Genomic DNA, 18,744 nt, shown 5'->3' with positions numbered 1-18,744 from the left:
GAGTCGGCTTCACACTTCAGCAGCAGCTGCAGCAGCCAGCGTGGATTCAGGTCACTCGTTTAATTTGATCGTTTTTATTAACACAGCAATAAAGCGTTATATCCGGGTGTCACGGTCACACGGGGTTAATTAGATGCGTTATTAGAATTATCAGCGACTCTCAACAATCCATTAATTAACGGATTCACTAAGGTGAGAGATAACAGGAGATAGTTCGCAGATATCAGAAAGCCAGCCCCTGTATAATGTATAGTTAAATCAGTGAGCCGGCCCCTGTATAATGTATAGATAAATCAGTGAGCCCGCCCCCTGTATAATGTATAGATAAATCAGTGACCGGCCCCTGTATAATGTATAGATAAATCAGTGACCGGCCCCCTGTATAATGTATAGTTAAATCAGTGAGCCGGCCCCTGTATAATGTATAGATAAATCAGTGACCGGCCCCCTGTATAATGTATAGTTAAATCAGTGAGCCGGCCCCTGTATAATGTATAGTTAAATCAGTGAGCCGGCCCCTGTATAATGTATAGATAAATCAGTGACCGGCCCCCTGGATAATGTATAGTTAAATCAGTGAGCCGGCCCCTGTATAATGTATAGTTAAATCAGTGAGCCGGCCCTGGATAATGTATAGATAAATCAGTGACCGGCCCCTGTATAATGTATAGATAAATCAGTGACCGGCCCCTGTATAATGTATAGATAAATCAGTGACCGGCCCCCTGTATAATGTATAGATAAATCAGTGACCGGCCCCCTGTATAATGTATAGTTAAATCAGTGAGCCGGCCCTGGATAATGTATAGATCAGTGACCGGCCCCCTGTATAATGTATAGATAAATCAGCGAGCATAGCATGCAGTATTGCTCTTAAGCTGCTGTGAAAGGCTCCACTCGTTACGTGTTTATAAGAAGTAACAGGTCTTTCTCTGCCTCGGGTCTGGCCCCCGGGGCTCCTGTCTCCTCTCTTCTTCCTTCCTTTGTTGATCTCTCACAAACTCCTCCAGGGATCGCTTACGCGCCGCCCTCTCGGCTTCTCTGTCGCGTCTTTCTGTCATGCGGAAGTTGACGTCTTTTAACACTTCGTAGAGGATTTTCACCACCTCCTCATGGGTCGCCCGAACCTTCACGCTGTCGCTCGGCGTGTAGTTTTCCAGCTGGAATATGTTATCGATCCCCAGGTTCTTGAACATGTTCTGGACGCCGGTCAGGTCCTCCTGGGATTTATGGGTGAGAACAACGAAAGGAACGATTCCTGAAGAAGGAGACATCGGTTAGAGTTTAATGGCCGCTGAGGTCAAACTACAAGAAACCGCCACAAGACCCCACCAAGGAATACATCACCAAACCGAGGGAGCCGATTAAACCCTAAAGAGGTGTAGAAGAACTCGTACCTTCCAATCGCATCATACGGGCATTCTACCTGCTTCCTAAAATCAGACAGCCCTATAGTAAAAAAGTATAGAAACGACAGACTTACACGGTCACCCTCGCTCTCTCGCCCTTACAGCACTCTCGCCCTTACAGCGCTCTCGCCCTTACAGCGCTCTCGCCCTTACAGCGCTCTCACCCTTACAGCACTCTCACCCTTACAGCTCTCTCACCCTTACAGCACTCTCATCCTTACAGCACTCTCACCCTTACAGCACTCTCACCCTTACAGCACTCTCACCCTCGCTCTCTCACCCTTACAGCTCTCTCACCCTTACAGCACTCTCACCCTTACAGCACTCTCACCCTTACAGCACTCTCACCCTTACAGCACTCTCACCCTTACAGCTCTCTCACCCTTACAGCACTCTCACCCTTACAGCTCTCTCACCCTTACAGCACTCTCACCCTTACAGCTCTCTCACCCTTACAGCTCTCTCACCCTTACAGCACTCTCATCCTCGCTCTCTCACCCTTACAGCTCTCTCACCCTTACAGCTCTCTCACCCTTACAGCACTCTCATCCTCGCTCTCTCACCCTTACAGCACTCTCACCCTTACAGCACTCTCACCCTTACAGCTCTCTCACCCTTACAGCTCTCTCACCCTTACAGCACTCTCACCCTTACAGCACTCTCACCCTTACAGCTCTCTCACCCTCGCTCTCTCACCCTTACAGCTCTCTCACCGTCGCTCTCTCACCCTTACAGCTCTCTCACCCTTACAGCTCTCTCACCCTTACAGCTCTTCCCCTATCTTTGCCGTTTATGGGACTGACTACTTGCTTCTATTTACACATATATAATCATATCTACACGTATGTTAGTCTATTTACACATATATAATCATATCTACACGTATGTTAGTCTATTTACACATATATAATTATATATACACGTATGTTAATCTATTTACACATATAATTATATCTACACGTATGTTAGTCTATTTACACATATATAATTATATCTACACGTATGTTAGTCTATTTACACATATAATCATATCTACACGTATGTTAGTCTATTTACACATATATAATCATATCTACACGTATGTTAGTCTATTTACACATATATAATCATATCTACACGTATGTTAGTCTATTTACACATATATAATTATATCTACACGTATGTTAGTCTATTTACACATATATAATTATATCTACACGTATGTTAATCTATTTACACATATATAATTATATCTACACATATGTTAGTCTATTTACACATATATATATAATTATATCTGTATCGAGATCCACGAATTAGACTAACTGACCGCATTCAGAAGAGAGCGACCGCCGCGACCAAAGTAATAGCTCATGATACTCGACACTGACATATGAAGTGCGCAGCAGCACCGTACATGTATGTTCCTGTAAGATATATATATATTGTCCTGACCTGTTAGTTTCTTGGCGTTGTTGAGTAACTCCCTTAATTCATAGAGCTGGTTTTGCACCCTTAATCCATATTTAACACTGAAAAAAATCACAACTTTTAAAAACAAGTTTAAAAGAACAAATTCAACATGAAATCATCTGGACATCGACCTGAGTGAAGGAATCACAGATGCTGCGCATGTACATTCTCCTGAAGGACTCCTCATTGTCACCGGCCGAGATGTATGAGAGCCGTGAGAAGGGCCTCAATAAATGCCCCCCCCTCCCGAGCCAAAACAGGGGGCAGATGCGGATCCTGATAATAACAGAGCACTGGGGCGCCCTCCTTCGGGGTTATATATCTAGCTCTGAATATTGTTTAGTGGCAGGTATGAATTTCTCTGGCGCCCCCTCCTGGACTCTCTGGCCAGGATAATAAATTCAAGGATAGATCAATTTTTCTCCATTTCTATGTTTTTTTGTTATTTTCCTCCTTCCCCCTACCTGAAAATAAAGACTGGAACAATGAAATCGGAGTAATTCGGCTCGTGATCGTAATCGGATACCTTCGACAGAATGTCTGGTAAGTTGGTCTCCCAATGAACTTCACGATTCAGGGGCAGGAGATTCCCTCGAAAAAAAATACATTTACAAATGTCATACATGTATACAGCGTGTATACAGCGTGTAAAGTCTCGGCACCGTCAGCCCCGTACGTCCGTGACCTCAGCTGGAGAGAGGACCAAGAACACAGCATCTTATAACACCAGGGAACGCGTTTCCCACACTTTCCCGCTGTAAGGAGGTAATTATGAACTTTTCTGTTAGTGACATCTGGTGGGTTTCTGTAATGACATCACCAGAATTAATAAATTAAGCTGACTTTGTGGACCAGCAGTGGTGGCCTCTTAAGCACCCAGCGGGACCGTATGAATTCCAGCGAGTAGCCGTGTCTTGTCTTCGTCGTGGAATATTAAAGTAAGAATTCCCTTCCTCTGGCCAAACAAGAGACCGTCACTCCCGGCTGTCACCCGACATCGATGACGGGGTTCAACCTCCCTACTGATATTGGGTAAAAATATGGACAGACTGGGTGGGACAAATCCTATAGGACCTGCGTGGGATCCAGCCCCGGAGTCTGGAGTTTGGATCATGCATTCTATCAGGTAGGGTGGCTCTGGATCCAGCTCTGGACTGGTTCAGGGAGATAATTGCCACCGACGCATTCCTCCCAACAATGTCTGGAATTTAAAGCCAAACAGATAGAAAGAAACCCTGGAGTCATAGGCGTAAGGGGAACATGACGCTGCCAGCACTACAGGACGGTGCACGCGGTATTAGGGCAGGAAATGGTTAACCCAGCAAGGGTCAGCACGAGGAGAGAATGCACAGGGGACGAGGGGAACGTGACTGTAGGGGGAAGGGGACAGGGCTATACAGCACACGTGCAGGGGGTAATTACTGAACCCCACAGGAGCAGTAGTCTTTCTTTCCCCCTTTCCCTCTTTTTCTTTTTTGCAGGATCCGTTTTCTTTGCTGTTGGCGGAGGAGTTCCCGGGAGAAGTTTGATGGATAATGGGAGTGGGAGTTGATGGTTTTGGTTAGAGGTTAGAGTTAATGCCCTCCCTGTACAGGATTAAGCAAAGCGTTAAGGTGGAGCTCCCCTATCCGACCCGCGGTCGCTTGGACGATTGTGGTATCCGGCGGAGGGGGTAGTGTGAATCCATTGTCTGCGTTTAGGTTGGGAACTCTCAGCTGATTGCACACAGGTGTACAGAAGACTGTATAGTATTATTTATACAGAAGTTTTTATTAAGTGATTATTAAGTGTTTTTTACAATAATTTTTAAGATTTATTTATCTCCGATATCTGCCCCCATCCACTTTAACAGTATTTAACACTCTCTATTACAGTCCTCAAAGCCTGCAATACCCTCCTCCATCTTCCCCACAACAACTGACTTTTTACCTGCCCCAGTGTTGTCCAAATATATAGACAGTTAATTACCTGAGCTATTTAAACGCGCCAGTAGAGGGCACCAACTCCTTGGATCCCTTTAGTACCCACTTCTCCCCATTAAACCATTCCAGATCCCATCCCTCTCCATCTCTCTGCCATCACAGCTATCCCAGCACCTCTACGCTAACCTTTATATGGAAACCTGCCTGTGTTTGCTCTGCTACTCCCATCCCCCACATATTCCTCCCTATTCCTATCACTCTCAACCAACATGCGCAACCTAACCAATCTTATTCCATCTCCAACCATAAACTCCCTCCCGTCTTTAACTGTGCCCTAACAAAGGCTCTCCTCCTCACTTATCACCTCTTCCTTTTCCTGTCTACAAGATTTCATCGGGCTGCCCCATATCTCTGGAATTTCCTCCCCCCGAACCTTCAGCTTTCACCCTCCCTCAGAACATTCAAGAAACATCTCAAAACCCACTTCTTCAGAGAAGCCGCGCCATCTTAGCTGCTAGAACCTCCTTGTCATCGATACAACCGCCACACTACCTCTCACCCGTCACTGATACCCCCCACACTACCTCTCACCCATCACTGATACCCCCCACACTACCTCTCACCCGTCACTGATACCCCCCACACTACCTCTCACCCGTCACTGATACCCCCCCACACTACCTCTCACCCGTCACTGATACCACCACACTACCTCTCACCCGTCACTGATACCCCCCCACACTACCTCTCACCCATCACTGATACCCCCACACTACCTCTCACCCGTCACTGATACCCCCTACACTACCTCTCACCCGTCACTGATACCCCACACTACCTCTCACCCGTCACTGATACCACCACACTACCTCTCACCCGTCACTGATACCCCCCCACACTACCTCTCACCCGTCACTGATACCCCCCACACTACCTCTCACCCGTCACTGATACCCCCCACACTACCTCTCACCCGTCACTGATACCCCCCACACTACCTCTCACCCGTCACTGATACCCCCCACACTACCTCTCACCCGTCACTGATACCCCCCACACTACCTCTCACCCATCACTGATACACCCCACACTACCTCTCACCCGTCACTGATACCCCCCCATACTACCTCTCACCCGTCACTGATACCCCCCCACACTACCTCTCACCCGTCACTGATACCCCCCACACTACCTCTCACCCTGTCTCTGTGCCTTAGGTTTGTCACCCCATTCCCTCTAGATTGTAAGCCTGCGAGCCGAGTCTCTCCACATAATGTGTCGGTTTGTCTCAGTCTGTCAATTCTCGTCTTGTCGGACCCCTTGAATATATGGATTGTATTAAGCGCTGCGTACATTGTTGGCGCTATATAAATAAAAGATAAGAAGAAGGAGATGTTAAATGAAGTTATGTCGAGACATTTGTTAAATAAATGTCTCAGCCTTTTCTAAATCCAATCCTGCTGGTGTCTGTCTCTTATTTCGGGTTTGGGAAATGGGGAACCTCCTGCGTATGGGCAGTGCAAGGGTCATGAAAACCCACTTACCGAGCTGAGCAAAGATTTCTCCCGTCACATAGCTGTCAAACTTTGGGCATCCGCGGTTATCGACCAGAGTGATGGAGTCGGTCAGCTGGTACGATCTCCGGTTCTTCTTCCCTTCGCATTGGTTTCCCAACTCTGCATGGACCAGAAACTCCCCATCAAACACGTACTTACAGGTGTTGATGAAGGAAGATTTTCCGTGTCCCACATACCCGAAGAGCTGCAGGAGGACCCGGGAGTAACCCTGGCTGCCGTGCAAACAGTCATGGAAGCTGAAATCATCAATAAACTGCTTGTATCCCTCAAACTCCATGGTTCCCCGCGCTTTACCTACGACGGTCCCCTCTGACTAATGGCCGAAAGAGACAATAAAATGAAAAACAGAAACCAAAAGCAGAATTTCTCAGCACGGCCCCCGTTGGGGGATTTCCAAAAGGCAAACGCAACTTCTTCCTCTCTGTTTGGTGTCCGTGCAAATCGATTTTACCCCTTGCGTGCAGTCGAGGCTGTGGGGGGTATTTGGTGAACATTTTATTGAGATGCAGGTTTGACGGAACCTCGAGTGCTCACAAGACCCCAGTTATAAGGAGAGGGCCACGGAGGTAGATAATTGGGCAGATTACTCTGGGGCAAACGCCACGGACAATAATAACGTCCCTGCTTTGGGGGGGAAGCAGGCGGGGAGAGGGGCGAAACGCTGCTCCCACGACCCAGAGTTTGTCCGTGGTGACCAGAGAAAAAATATGGCTGTGAGTTTATAAGGCCAATCACAAGACAGAACATAGCAGATAAGTCGATGATGTAATACTTCATCGAGGCAGACCATCGGCAGCCAGTAGGAGGCATTAAAGGGGTTAAATATCTGCACTGTATTAACCTCTACTATTTCTCCTGGGAGGCTGTTCCAGGCACCCACTGCCCACTTAGTAAATAAATGTTAGGGCTGCTTTGTATAATGGGGCGAAGCCTTCGTTATCAGGAAGGAGCTGTTAGAATTCCTCGCTGGCTCTTTTAGGCAAACAAAGCGCTTCCCTACCGTTATTATTGACTTAACCCATCGCTGCCCAACATTAACCCTATTAGCAAAAATGCCTGGTTGATGAAAAAAAGTCACTTTTTTTCTGGGCTTTAACTGTCTTCAAAATATAAAAACAACAACAATAAAAGGGGCTACATTACCTAAACTGTGCTCACAGTGAATAAAATAAATAAAGAGCTATGTTGCATAAATCCACCCCCTACACCAAAAAAAAACAAAACACAAACAGACTGGAATCTAACACTAGAGGGTCAGAGGCTGAGATGGAATGGAATAAAGTTTTACTTTACTGAGAAGGTGGTAGATAAGTGGACCAGCCTCCCAGCAGAAGTTTCTCAAGGAACAGCTTTCATTAATCTCCCTGCTGGAGTAGATTGTGCTAATGGCCGGATCTTGTGTGGTTACCCTGCCCTGAGGACCACGTTGGGAACCAGTGCTGAAGACAGTGGAAACTTGGGGTAAGAAGGAGAGAAGATCGGAGGAGACGGGACATTCAGCGCAGGAAGAGCAGTGAAGATGGGAAAGTCACTGAGTGTGGGAGAGGAGATCGGAGGAGACGGGACATTCAGCGAAGGAAGAGCAGTGAAGATGGGAAAGTCACTGAGTGTGGGAGAGGAGATCGGAGGAGAGGGGACATTCAGCGAAGGAAGAGCAGTAAAGATGGGAAAGTCACTGCGTGTGGGAGAGGAGATCGGAGGAGACGGGACATTCAGCGAAGGAAGAGCAGTAAAGATGGGAAAGTCACTGAGTGTGGGAGAGGAGATCGGAGGAGACGGGACATTCAGCGCAGGAAGAGCAGTAAAGATGGGAAAGTCACTGAGTGTGGGAGAGGAGATCGGCGGAGACGGGACATTAAGCGCAGGAAGAGCAGTAAAGATGGGAAAGTCACTCGTGTGGGAGAGGAGATCGGCGGAGACGGGACATTCAGCGCAGGAAGAGCAGTAAAGATGGGAAAGTCACTGCGTGTGGGAGAGGAGATCGGCGGAGACGGGACATTCCGCGCAGGAAGAGCAGTAAAGATGGGAAAGTCACTGCGTGTGGGAGAGGAGATCGGCAGAGACGGGACATTCAGCGCAGGAAGAGCAGTAAAGATGGGAAAGTCACTGAGTGTGGGAGAGGAGATCGGAGGAGACGGGACATTCCGCGCAGGAAGAGCAGTGAAGTTGGCGATCCCCCGGCACGCGCATTCTAAACAAAGGGCCCCCAAGATGCGGCTGTAACACGGAAATCAGCCCACGACCTTTCGTATAACAAATGAACGTTTTTATTCACAATATTTACACAACAAAAACCCTGAGTTATCAGCCTGAGGCGTCCCAACCATCGTCCTCTCCGTACACGTTTTTTTACTCTTCTTTTTGGATCTTCAGCGGCCCCTGGGACGTAGCGGAGCTCAAAGAAAGTAGAAGATAAACAGTGTCCTGAGCCGATATAAAGTAACGAGCCGTTTAATGTACCCTCCACGCTCTTCCTTCACCTGAACACCGCGGGACGGCTACATCCGTGGAGCATCACTGGGGGGGTCTTAGGTGTAAATCACCCTTATGTTCTTGGAATTTAATGGAAATCTTAAAGGTAGCAGAATACAGATGAGTGACAGAGCCAGGAGCCAACCGCTGATCAGGATGAAATGCCACGCCCACAGCGAGCGCCATGACGGTATCCCATCCTCACGAGCGCCTCCTGGGAGAAGAACATCCGTGTCGGCAGCTGCCAACAAAAAAACAGGAAGAAATAATTACTCGCAAAATAATAAAAAATAAAAAAATTCTGTGACCCTAAAATATCGAAAAAAAACCCAAAAATCTATAATTATTTATCCTTTCTGATCCTGAGCTGAAAAATAACTTTTTTAAAGTGTATTTTATTATGATTTTGGGACGAATTTAAAAATAATATTGATGTAAACACTCAGCATCGGCCGTCCCGATCCCCGGGGAACGTTGATTTACGAAGCCGCCGGATAAAACGCATTTTCGCTTAACAAACCCCAAAAATAATTCTTTAACCCTTTCACGTTCTCCGCACTTTTTTTTTCTGATCGTGGCACCAGTAAAAAATCATCTCTAATTATCTCGTGCCCATAGAGCGTTTTGTGCCGCTTTCTCTTTCATTTGAAACAATAGAGTGCCTTTATTTAAATAACGTGGGGCGCCCCCTAATGGCCGCAAAATGAGAAACGAGCGAAGGGTTACCCAGCAACGTCAGCACTTTGTCTATCCTCACGTAGGACTGAGAGAAGATGATCCAGCACTGATAGAGCCCGGCGTCCGACTCGCGCACCTCGGCGATCTCCAGCGCGGCATCTCCCTGGAAGACGAGCGACGAGAGCCGCGTCCGGGACGACGACGGAGTCTGTTGGCAGAAGACCGTCTGGTTCTCATGGAAGACGCACGACGCTAATTTGTCTGTGAAGTTTCTGAACCAAAGGACTTGGATTTCCTTCTCTCTCCAGTTGTCGGGGAGCGTGAAGGAGCAGCTTAACCTGACTGGCTGGTTGATGACGCCATTGACCGTCTCGGCCAGCGGGTAAACGCTGCATCCTGGCAGAGGAGGAAACAAACGTTTGGGTAAATCGGGTTTCGGAGCAAACCCTCCAGTCGCAGACAGCAGGCAATGATCTTTAGGGGACATGGTCCGGCCCGGGGGGGCCATCAGACGATGGAGGGGGAAACATATCCGCGTCGCACAGATTTCTGCTTCTTTTTTTTAACGGACGGAACCTCGAGGGGAAAAAAGTGAATCCGCAAAAAGTGTACAAAAATGTAATAACAAAAATGTCGTAAAAACAGCGGGCGCTCCATGGCTTGGCGGCATCTCATTTTCTTGTAGACGTCAACAAGGAATTGTCCAGGAGCACAACGTCTCTCTGCGCTTATATCGCGTTCCTAAACGCGGACGGAAATAAAACGGGACGTGACCCCTTTAACCCCCTCACGACTGGGTTTTTTTACCACGTTTGCGCTAAAAGACCGGAGCCGTTTTTGTGTTTTTGATATGTTTTTCTTCTTTTTCATTTTTAACAAACCTATTCTATCCAAACACAGTATTTCAGTATTTTCTTCCCCTGGGTACGTGAAATTATTGAAAGAACTTGTGATTTGTGTTCAGTAGCACCCCCCGAGTACAGGAATCCCCCACGTGCATAGATAAGTCATGTTTCTCAGACATTGTGGAGGCCGATCAATAATCAGTGACTTAAAATCTCACCGACAAGTGATCAGTTAATAATGATGATTTTTTTTTATTAATAATTTGTGAGTTTTTTATAATTACCCTAGATGACCCCTCTCTCTTTCTAGGACAGGGTCATCAGGGGCCGCCATAATTATCCAATCACTCCTTTTGGGCAGACAGACGATTGTGGCGACGTGGGGGCATTTTATTTTGGATGACGTACTTGGTCAACAGGTACCATATGACCATGAAGTACCAGGTACGTCCCGGTCGAGAAGGGGTTAAACAGGTCACTAGATAGGCCCAAATCTCGGGGATTTGTAACAAAAACATAAAATAAAATGCAGACTCGATACGGAGAGCGAATCGCGAGATTCTGCCCGACAACCGAAACATTTCATCTCCTCGTTCTTCCAAAAATCTGAAAAAAGCTTCAATTTGTTTCGCCGAACAGTTTAATAAAAGACACCGTCCTCGTAGGAAGCGGAACGCGAGATTACCTGACGCCGGAGCCCCTCACTGAGTACTCACCCGCCATGAAGACCAGACACAGGAGGGGAATCGGGGGGCGTCCCAGTCCAGACATTCGCCCCGAAAGGTCTGCAGTGAATTCACCAAATACAATCAATCAGCGAGGAACAGAAACACACAGAAAGCAAACAGAGCGAGGGAAGCAGATGGAGATCAACAAGCGGGGAGCGGAGATCAACAAGCGGGGAGTGGAGACCGCAGGAGGGGAGCGGAGATCAACAAGCAGGGAGTGGAGACCGCAGGAGAGGAGCGGAGATCAACAAGCAGGGAGTGGAGATCGCAGGAGGGGAGCAGAGATCAACAAGCGGGGAGCGGAGGTTGCAGGTGAGGAGAGAGAAAAAAGAGGGCAAATCAGAGGGGCAGAAGGTATGATCAAGATGGAAAAATAAAGGGGGGGTGAAGAGAAAGAAAATAGGGAGGAAGATTAGGGTAAAAGGAACAGCGAGGAACAGAGATGACAGATGGTGGAGAAGAAAAAGAGAGGTGTGATCCAGGGGCATCAGAGGGGATACACGCAACCTACACGCAGACACAGCCTCCATGCAGACGCGCAACCGACACGCAGACACGCAACCTACACATAGACACGCAACCTACACATAGACACGCAACCGACACGCAGACAGGCGACGTTCGCAGGCAGTGCAGGACAGATCTACTCAGGGATTCCCAAACGCTCCGTGAGAAGCCTGAATGAAAACACTTCTAACCGCCTCTGACGAGAGACCTACTCACATTTCAGTTAGAGATCTCCGGGAGCCGTTGGGTAGACTGACAGCAGAGGACTCGCTCTTCCTCATTCCTTCAGGTGTTTTTGTCTCGTCCCGAGACTCCTCCTCGCACGGCTCTGAGATTATGACCTCACTGATAAACATGTCTCTTTCAGATAACTAGAGACGATGGAGGCGATACTTTTTATTGGGCCCGCATAGATTAATATGGAAAGTTACACAAACTTTCAGGAGCTCAAAGGTCTCTTCTTCAGATGGACTTGGTGACCATTCCTGTCCATCTTGTTTCCTATGCTGGCTCAATGAAAGGTATTGACCGCTGCATCCTTCGGCCATCTAATGATAGTTGGTGGCCCCAGGTGGACTCGCACAGCACGGCCAACGTCTGGACCTGTGACATCATAACTCATCAGCGATCCCGGCCGGCCTGGGGGGTTTATGGTCGAGGAGTTTTTCGTGGGTCGAGCTGGTCTATGACTACAGGTTGAGGTCCTTGGCTTTATGGTGGGGAGGTGGGTGCTGATCTTACTCCCCGCGGAGGTAGCTGGAGGCAGATGGAACGGGGGGGCCTTGGCCCCTCATGTTAAAGGGGCGGGGCACAGGTGCAAACCTGCCCAGCGGCCGCTCCCTGAGGGCATCAGGAAGCCTCTAATTAGGAAGTTCTGGAGCTGCCTGGCATTTGATCCAGAAATGTTGGCATTTAACCCCTTTTCCCATCCCCCACGTCAGGCACGATGTGAGAAGAGAATTCAGCTCCCCGTTTGATTTTATTGTTAAATACATTTCCAGAAGATCATCATCACCATGAGCACCATCATCATCATCACCATGAGCACCATCATCATCATGACCACCATCATCATCAATCAGCCGTATCTGCCCCGCTTTCCCATCTAGTGTAATGGCAGCCTGCGCAGGCGCGGGTTGTCCTCGGGTTTATGGCTCATCTCGGGCACATTGCGTGGCGTCCGCCGTCTACGGGCACCGTCACCCCTGTCATGAAAGAGGCAGCATCCGAAGCGAGGAACGCGATCATCCCGGCGACTTCGTCCGCCGTCCCGGGGCGGCCCAGGGCGTGCGTGTGCTGAGTGCGCTGTAAGAACTGAAAAAGAGAGACATTTTTCCTCAACAAAAAGCTCCAATAACGGGGTTTATCTCAATAAGATCATCCGCACGAGGGGTTAATTATTGCAGGGGCTCTAAATGACTAGAAAGTGTTCTCTGTGGGCCCCGAGGGGACAGCCGGTGACTGTACCTGTGCATACTGCTCTTCGTTCAGCCCTGCGCGGCGGTGCACCTCAGTCACAATCACCCCGGGACTGGAAGGTATGAATGAAACAGTCAAACGCAGCACAAAGCAGGTAACCAGGAGCCCCGACCAGCAGGGGGCCACTAATACTGCCCCTGCCCCCACCCCCGGGGCAGAACGTGCCATGGCACTAGTGCTAAAAGACTAACAAAACCCTGATGTAGCGGTCACACTGGGGAGAGGCAGCGACACTCACCAGACGGCGTTCACTCGAACCTCTTTACTGGCGAGCTCTAAACACAAAGAGAAACGAGACGGTTACTAAATGCCCCCCCGGCGGGCAGCTCAGCCAGACCATAAAACCTTAAACTCCCTCTTACAGACGCCATTCGGAGGCTTTTAGTGCCGTGGAAACATGTAATACAATCGGCCCCAGTCTAGCCGCCCGCTTCTCCCGCTGTACCCTCTACCACTTCTGCTGGGAGGCTGTTCCACTTATCCACCACCCTCTCAGTAAAGTAAAACTTCCTTCCATTCCATCTCAGCCTCTGACTCTCTAGCGTTAGATTCCGGTCTCTTGTTTTCTCCTCCTTTGAAATAAATTCCCTCCTGTCCATTATGGATTTAAATTTCTCTCCCATCCCCCTCTCTCTCATCTCTCTCCCCATCTCGCTGTCTCTCGTCTCTCTCCCCGTCTCGCTCTCTCTCATCTCTCTCCCCGTCTCACTCTCTCTCTTCTCTCCCTCTCTTCTCTCTCCCCGTCTCGCTCTCCCTCTCTTCTCTCTCCCCGTCTCGCTCTCTCTCTCTTCTCCTGGGGTTTTACGTACCGAGAGCCGCACATCTCGTCATCTGATCCAGTGCGGCTTTGGACATGCAGTACGCCAGCACGCCGGGGAACTACGGCACAGAAAACGGCAACGGGTCAAAACAAGGGTTAGCGGATTAGGGTTAGTGTCTGTTTAAATTCCCTCTACCACTGCTGCTAGGAGACTGTTCCATTTATCTACTACCCTCTGAGTAAAGAAGAACTTCCTTACATTACATCTAAGCCTCTGACCCTCTAGATTTAGGCCGCAACCTCGTCAACATTCCTCCTCATTCTCCTAACATTAAACTGCAGCCACCGCGCTCTCCCCCATTCTACTAACATTAAACTGCAGCCGCCACGCTCTCCCCCATTCTTCTAACATTAAACTGCAGCCGCCGCGCTCTCCCCCATTCTTCTAACATTAAACTGCAGCCGCTGCGCTCCCCCCATTCTTCTAACATTAAACTGCAGCTACTGCGCTCTCCCCCATTCTTCTAACATTAAACTGCAGCCGCCGCGCTCTCCCTCATTCTTCTAACATTAAACTGCAGCCGCCGCGCTCTCCCCCATTCTTCTAACATTAAACTGCAGCCGCCGCGCTCTCCCCCATCCTCCTAACATTAAACTGCAGCCGCCGCGCTCTCCCCCATTCCTCTAACATGAAACTGCAGCTACTGCGCTCCCCCCCATTGTTCTAACATTAAACTGCAGCCATCGCGCTCTCCCCCATTCTTCTAACATTAAACTGCAGCCACCGCGCTCTCCCCCATTCTTCTATCATTAAACTGCAGCTGCCACGCTCTCCCCCATTATTCTAACATTAAACTGCAGCCGCCGCGCTCTCCCCCATTCTTCTATCATTAAACTGCCGCTCTCCCCACTAGGGTTTCATTCGGTTTTTAAGTCTTAATAAAAGCTCAGTTTTTACAATTTTAGTACCACCAAGAAAGGAAAGAGTTAATATGTACAGATTAATGAGCGCTGACCGATCGCTGCCCGTTTACACTCGATACGTTGACGATGTTCCCTTTGGTCTGAATGAGATGGGGGACGGCCAGATGCGTGAGATAAAACTGGGCCCTTTAAATCAGAACAGACACTAATTACACGTATGATACAAAACATGTGATATACGTGATATCCGCATCACTGTCATATAATATAATTATCACAATATAACCTCACACTGTATACAACCTAATAGAAGCTCACACTGTATACATTATAATATAACCTCACACTGTAAATAATGTCATATACCGGTAACCTCACACTGTATACATTATAATATAACCTCACACTGTATATATTATAATAGAACCTCACACTGTATATATTATAATAGAACCTCACACTGTATATATTATAATAGAACCTCACATGGCATAAAACCTCACACAGTATACATAATAGAACCTCACACTGTATACAACCTAATAGAAGCTCACACTGTATACATTATAATATAACCTCACACTGTAAATAATGTCATATACCGGTAACCTCACACTGTATACATTATAATATAACCTCACACTGTATATATTATAATAGAACCTCACACTGTATATATTATAATAGAACCTCACACTGTATATATTATAATAGAACCTCACATGGCATAAAACCTCACACAGTATACATAATAGAACCTCACACTGTATACAACCTAATAGAAGCTCACACTGTATACATTAAAATATAACCTCACACTGTATACAACCTAATAGAAGCTCACACTGTATACATTAAAATATAACCTCACACAGTATATACGGTATTATAACCTCACACTGTATACAACCTAATAGAAGCTCACACTGTATACATTATAATATAACCTCACACTGTAAATAATGTCATATACCGGTAACCTCACACTGTATACATTATAATATAACCTCACACTGTATATATTATAATAGAACCTCACACTGTATATATTATAATAGAACCTCACACTGTATATATTATAATAGAACCTCACATGGCATAAAACCTCACACAGTATACATAATATAACCTCACACTGTATACAACCTAATAGAAGCTCACACTGTATACATTATAATATAACCTCACACTGTAAATAATGTCATATACCGGTAACCTCACACTGTATACATTATAATATAACCTCACACTGTATATATTATAATAGAACCTCACACTGTATATATTATAATAGAACCTCACACTGTATATATTATAATAGAACCTCACATGGCATAAAACCTCACACAGTATACATAATAGAACCTCACACTGTATACAACCTAATAGAAGCTCACACTGTATACATTAAAATATAACCTCACACTGTATACAACCTAATAGAAGCTCACACTGTATATATAATGTTATGTAACCTCACACTGAATGTATTATAACCTCACACTGTATATATTATAACCTCACAGTGTATATATTATAATATAACCTCACATGGCATATAACCTCACACTGTATATATTATAATATAACCTCACACTATATATAATGTAATATAACCTCACACTATATATAATGTAATATAACCTCACGCTGTATATATTATAATATAACCTCACACTGTATATATTATAATAGAGCCTCACAAAGATCGGTCCCACCTGACATTGATGTTCATCACTCGGTCAAAGTCCTCCAGGGACGTGTTCTCCATGGTACCCATAGCCAAAATCCCACCACTGTTCACCAAAACGTCCAGCCGGCCAAAGTGGGTGACTGTCTGCTCCACCACCCTGCGGACCACTGATTCATCCGTCAGGTCTCCGGGTACCAGCAGGGGCTGCGGGGAGGGGGACAAAGACGGGACATTCGCACACCATTCAGTTCCCTTCCCTAAAGCTCTCTTCATGCTACACGTATGTGACGGAACACAAGTGCTTTTACTGCGCATGTGCGGAGTAGCAAAAATACCCTTACCAGGTACACAATACCAAAATTACCCAACCGGAGTACCGGGGCGTAGAGGCTGCACGTTACAGCCTGACACACTAAATAAACCCGTGTAAAAAGAACACCCCTGATGTGTGTCCCAAGGGGGCAGCTCAACTTCCCGTTCACAAGATCTGTGGGTGAAGGTGTGATGGGTGCAGGCGAAGGTGGGATGGGAGGAGGAGTGATGGGTGCAGGTGAAGGTGTGATGGGAGGAGGAGTGATGGGTGCAGGCGAAGGTGTGATGGGTGCAGGCGAAGGTGGGATGGGAGGAGGAGTGATGGGTGCAGGTGAAGGTGTGATGGGAGGAGGAGTGATGGGTACAGGCGAAGGTGTGATGGGTGCAGGCGAAGGTGTGATGGGTGCAGGCAAAGGTGTGATGGGAGGAGGTGTGATGGGTGCAGGCGAAGGTGTGATGGGTGCAGGCGAAGGTGTGATGGGTGCAGGCGAAGGTGTGATGGGTGTAAATTCTGGGGGCCCCGTGCACACTGGTCGCACTTTAGGAAGGATGAGGCCAGGAACCTTTTGGTCAGGGAGCTCCTGGCAGGCCAGCGCAGTCTCACGCAGCTTTTCCTCGTTCCTCCCGTTTAGAGCCAGCCGGGCCCCCAGGCGGGCGAAGAGCTTTGCAGTCCCAGCACCAATCCCAGAGCTGGCTCCGGTCACCAGGCAGACTTTACCACGCAGGCTCACGACCTGAAACATGTAGAAACAGAGCTTTTTACAATCACCCACCTAAGGCTTTATGATAGTATACACTGTGCTGTGCGCTCACGCAGTGCAGTGTATACCCCTAGTGGGGGTGGAACGGGCAGGCGGAGCCCGGTGGGGGTGGAACGCGCAGGCTGTGCCCGGTGGGGGTGGAATGCGCAGGCGGAGCCCGGTGGGGGTGGAACGCGCAGGCTGTGCCCGGTGGGGGTGGAACGCGCAGGCTGTGCCCGGTGGGGGTGGAATGCGCAGGCGTGCCCGGTGGGGGTGGAGGGGGCTCCGCTCGCTCACACCTGGTCTCTGCTCTCCTGCTCGGCAGCTGCAGCCATTTTCAGCACAAACTATATTTTTTTTTTTTAACTTTATTAACAGCCGTTCCCAGCCACTGAGCTGTTAACTCCTTGTCTGCCAGCAGGGGGCGCTGTATACTCTCTGCATGTATATATATATATATATATATATAAATGTATATATATATATTGGGACGTCCTGTAACGGATACATTAAGGGTTTAGCAATCTGAACACGCAGGAAACGTGCAATTAACTCTTTGCAGCTCGGATTGTGGATTCCGTGGCCGGTTCACTCAGCTCCGCACCCTCCCCCGCTGTGCTCTTAGGGTTTAACGCTGACTGACAGACTCCGCTTCAACCTGAAACACGCGTGGAAAATGTACACGTCACGGTCACGCTACGCCAGAATCAGCCCTGTCTCACTTAACTCCATGTATACTGGTCAAAAGTCCTGGCACAGTCCTGATATTAAGACATTGGTCTATAACCGGCATTGTTCCGTGTTCGGCCGAGTTATTACAATGAAATGTCGTGTTGCAGCACATAATCTCGGGGACCCCATGACAGCTGGGCTGAGGGGCCCCTCAGTGTATGCCTTGGATCATGTTATTGATCGTGTGAAATTAGCGCTATGTTCACCGGCATACACCGGCCATCGGCACGCGCACCGGCCATCGGCACACACGCACCGGCCATCGGCACACACCGGCACACACGCACCGGCCATCGGCACACACGCACCGGCCATCCGCACACACGCACCGGCCATCCGCACACACGCATCGGCCATCGGCAAACGCACCGGCCATCGGCAAACGCACCGGCCATCCGCACACGCACCGGCCATCGGCACACACGCACCGGCCATCGGCACACGCATCGGCCATCGGCACACACACACCGGCCATCGGCACACACACACCGGCCATCGGCACACACACACCGGC

At 48.2% G+C, this 18,744-nt stretch overlaps 2 protein-coding genes and 1 long non-coding RNA gene across 3 annotated transcripts; 1 reads left to right on the top strand and 2 right to left on the bottom strand.

Annotated features, from left to right (window-relative positions):
- Positions 1-828: 828 nt before the first annotated feature.
- Positions 829-6,668, bottom strand: LOC128501190 (uncharacterized). The gene is made up of 4 exons (XM_053470587.1): positions 6,328-6,668; positions 3,326-3,452; positions 2,844-2,920; positions 829-1,258 (listed from the first exon to the last, which is right to left on the bottom strand). The coding sequence occupies exons 1-4, from the start codon at positions 6,635-6,637 to the stop codon at positions 909-911; spliced, it is 864 nt and encodes a 287-aa protein (XP_053326562.1). The 5' UTR covers positions 6,638-6,668; the 3' UTR covers positions 829-908.
- A 1,076-nt stretch (positions 6,669-7,744) lies between these two features.
- LOC128501220 (uncharacterized) lies at positions 7,745-8,703 on the top strand. The gene is made up of 2 exons (XR_008355028.1): positions 7,745-7,895; positions 8,522-8,703. It is a non-coding gene; the product is annotated as an uncharacterized LOC128501220 (long non-coding RNA).
- LOC128501192 (3-oxoacyl-[acyl-carrier-protein] reductase FabG-like) lies at positions 8,605-17,836 on the bottom strand. Its single transcript, XM_053470589.1, has 11 exons — positions 17,798-17,836; positions 17,322-17,492; positions 16,472-16,650; positions 14,846-14,939; positions 13,879-13,948; positions 13,308-13,344; positions 13,058-13,121; positions 11,782-12,904; positions 11,072-11,140; positions 9,559-9,906; positions 8,605-9,073 (listed from the first exon to the last, which is right to left on the bottom strand). The coding sequence occupies exons 1-8, from the start codon at positions 17,831-17,833 to the stop codon at positions 12,746-12,748; spliced, it is 810 nt and encodes a 269-aa protein (XP_053326564.1). The 5' UTR covers positions 17,834-17,836; the 3' UTR covers positions 8,605-9,073; positions 9,559-9,906; positions 11,072-11,140; positions 11,782-12,745.
- Positions 17,837-18,744: the final 908 nt, after the last annotated feature.

The sequence above is a fragment of the Spea bombifrons genome, chromosome 7 (genome assembly GCF_027358695.1).
Source record: "Spea bombifrons isolate aSpeBom1 chromosome 7, aSpeBom1.2.pri, whole genome shotgun sequence".
Lineage (NCBI taxonomy): Eukaryota > Metazoa > Chordata > Amphibia > Anura > Pelobatidae > Spea > Spea bombifrons.
Note: the sequence above shows the minus strand (reverse complement) of the source record. Positions and strands in the feature narration are given on the sequence as shown.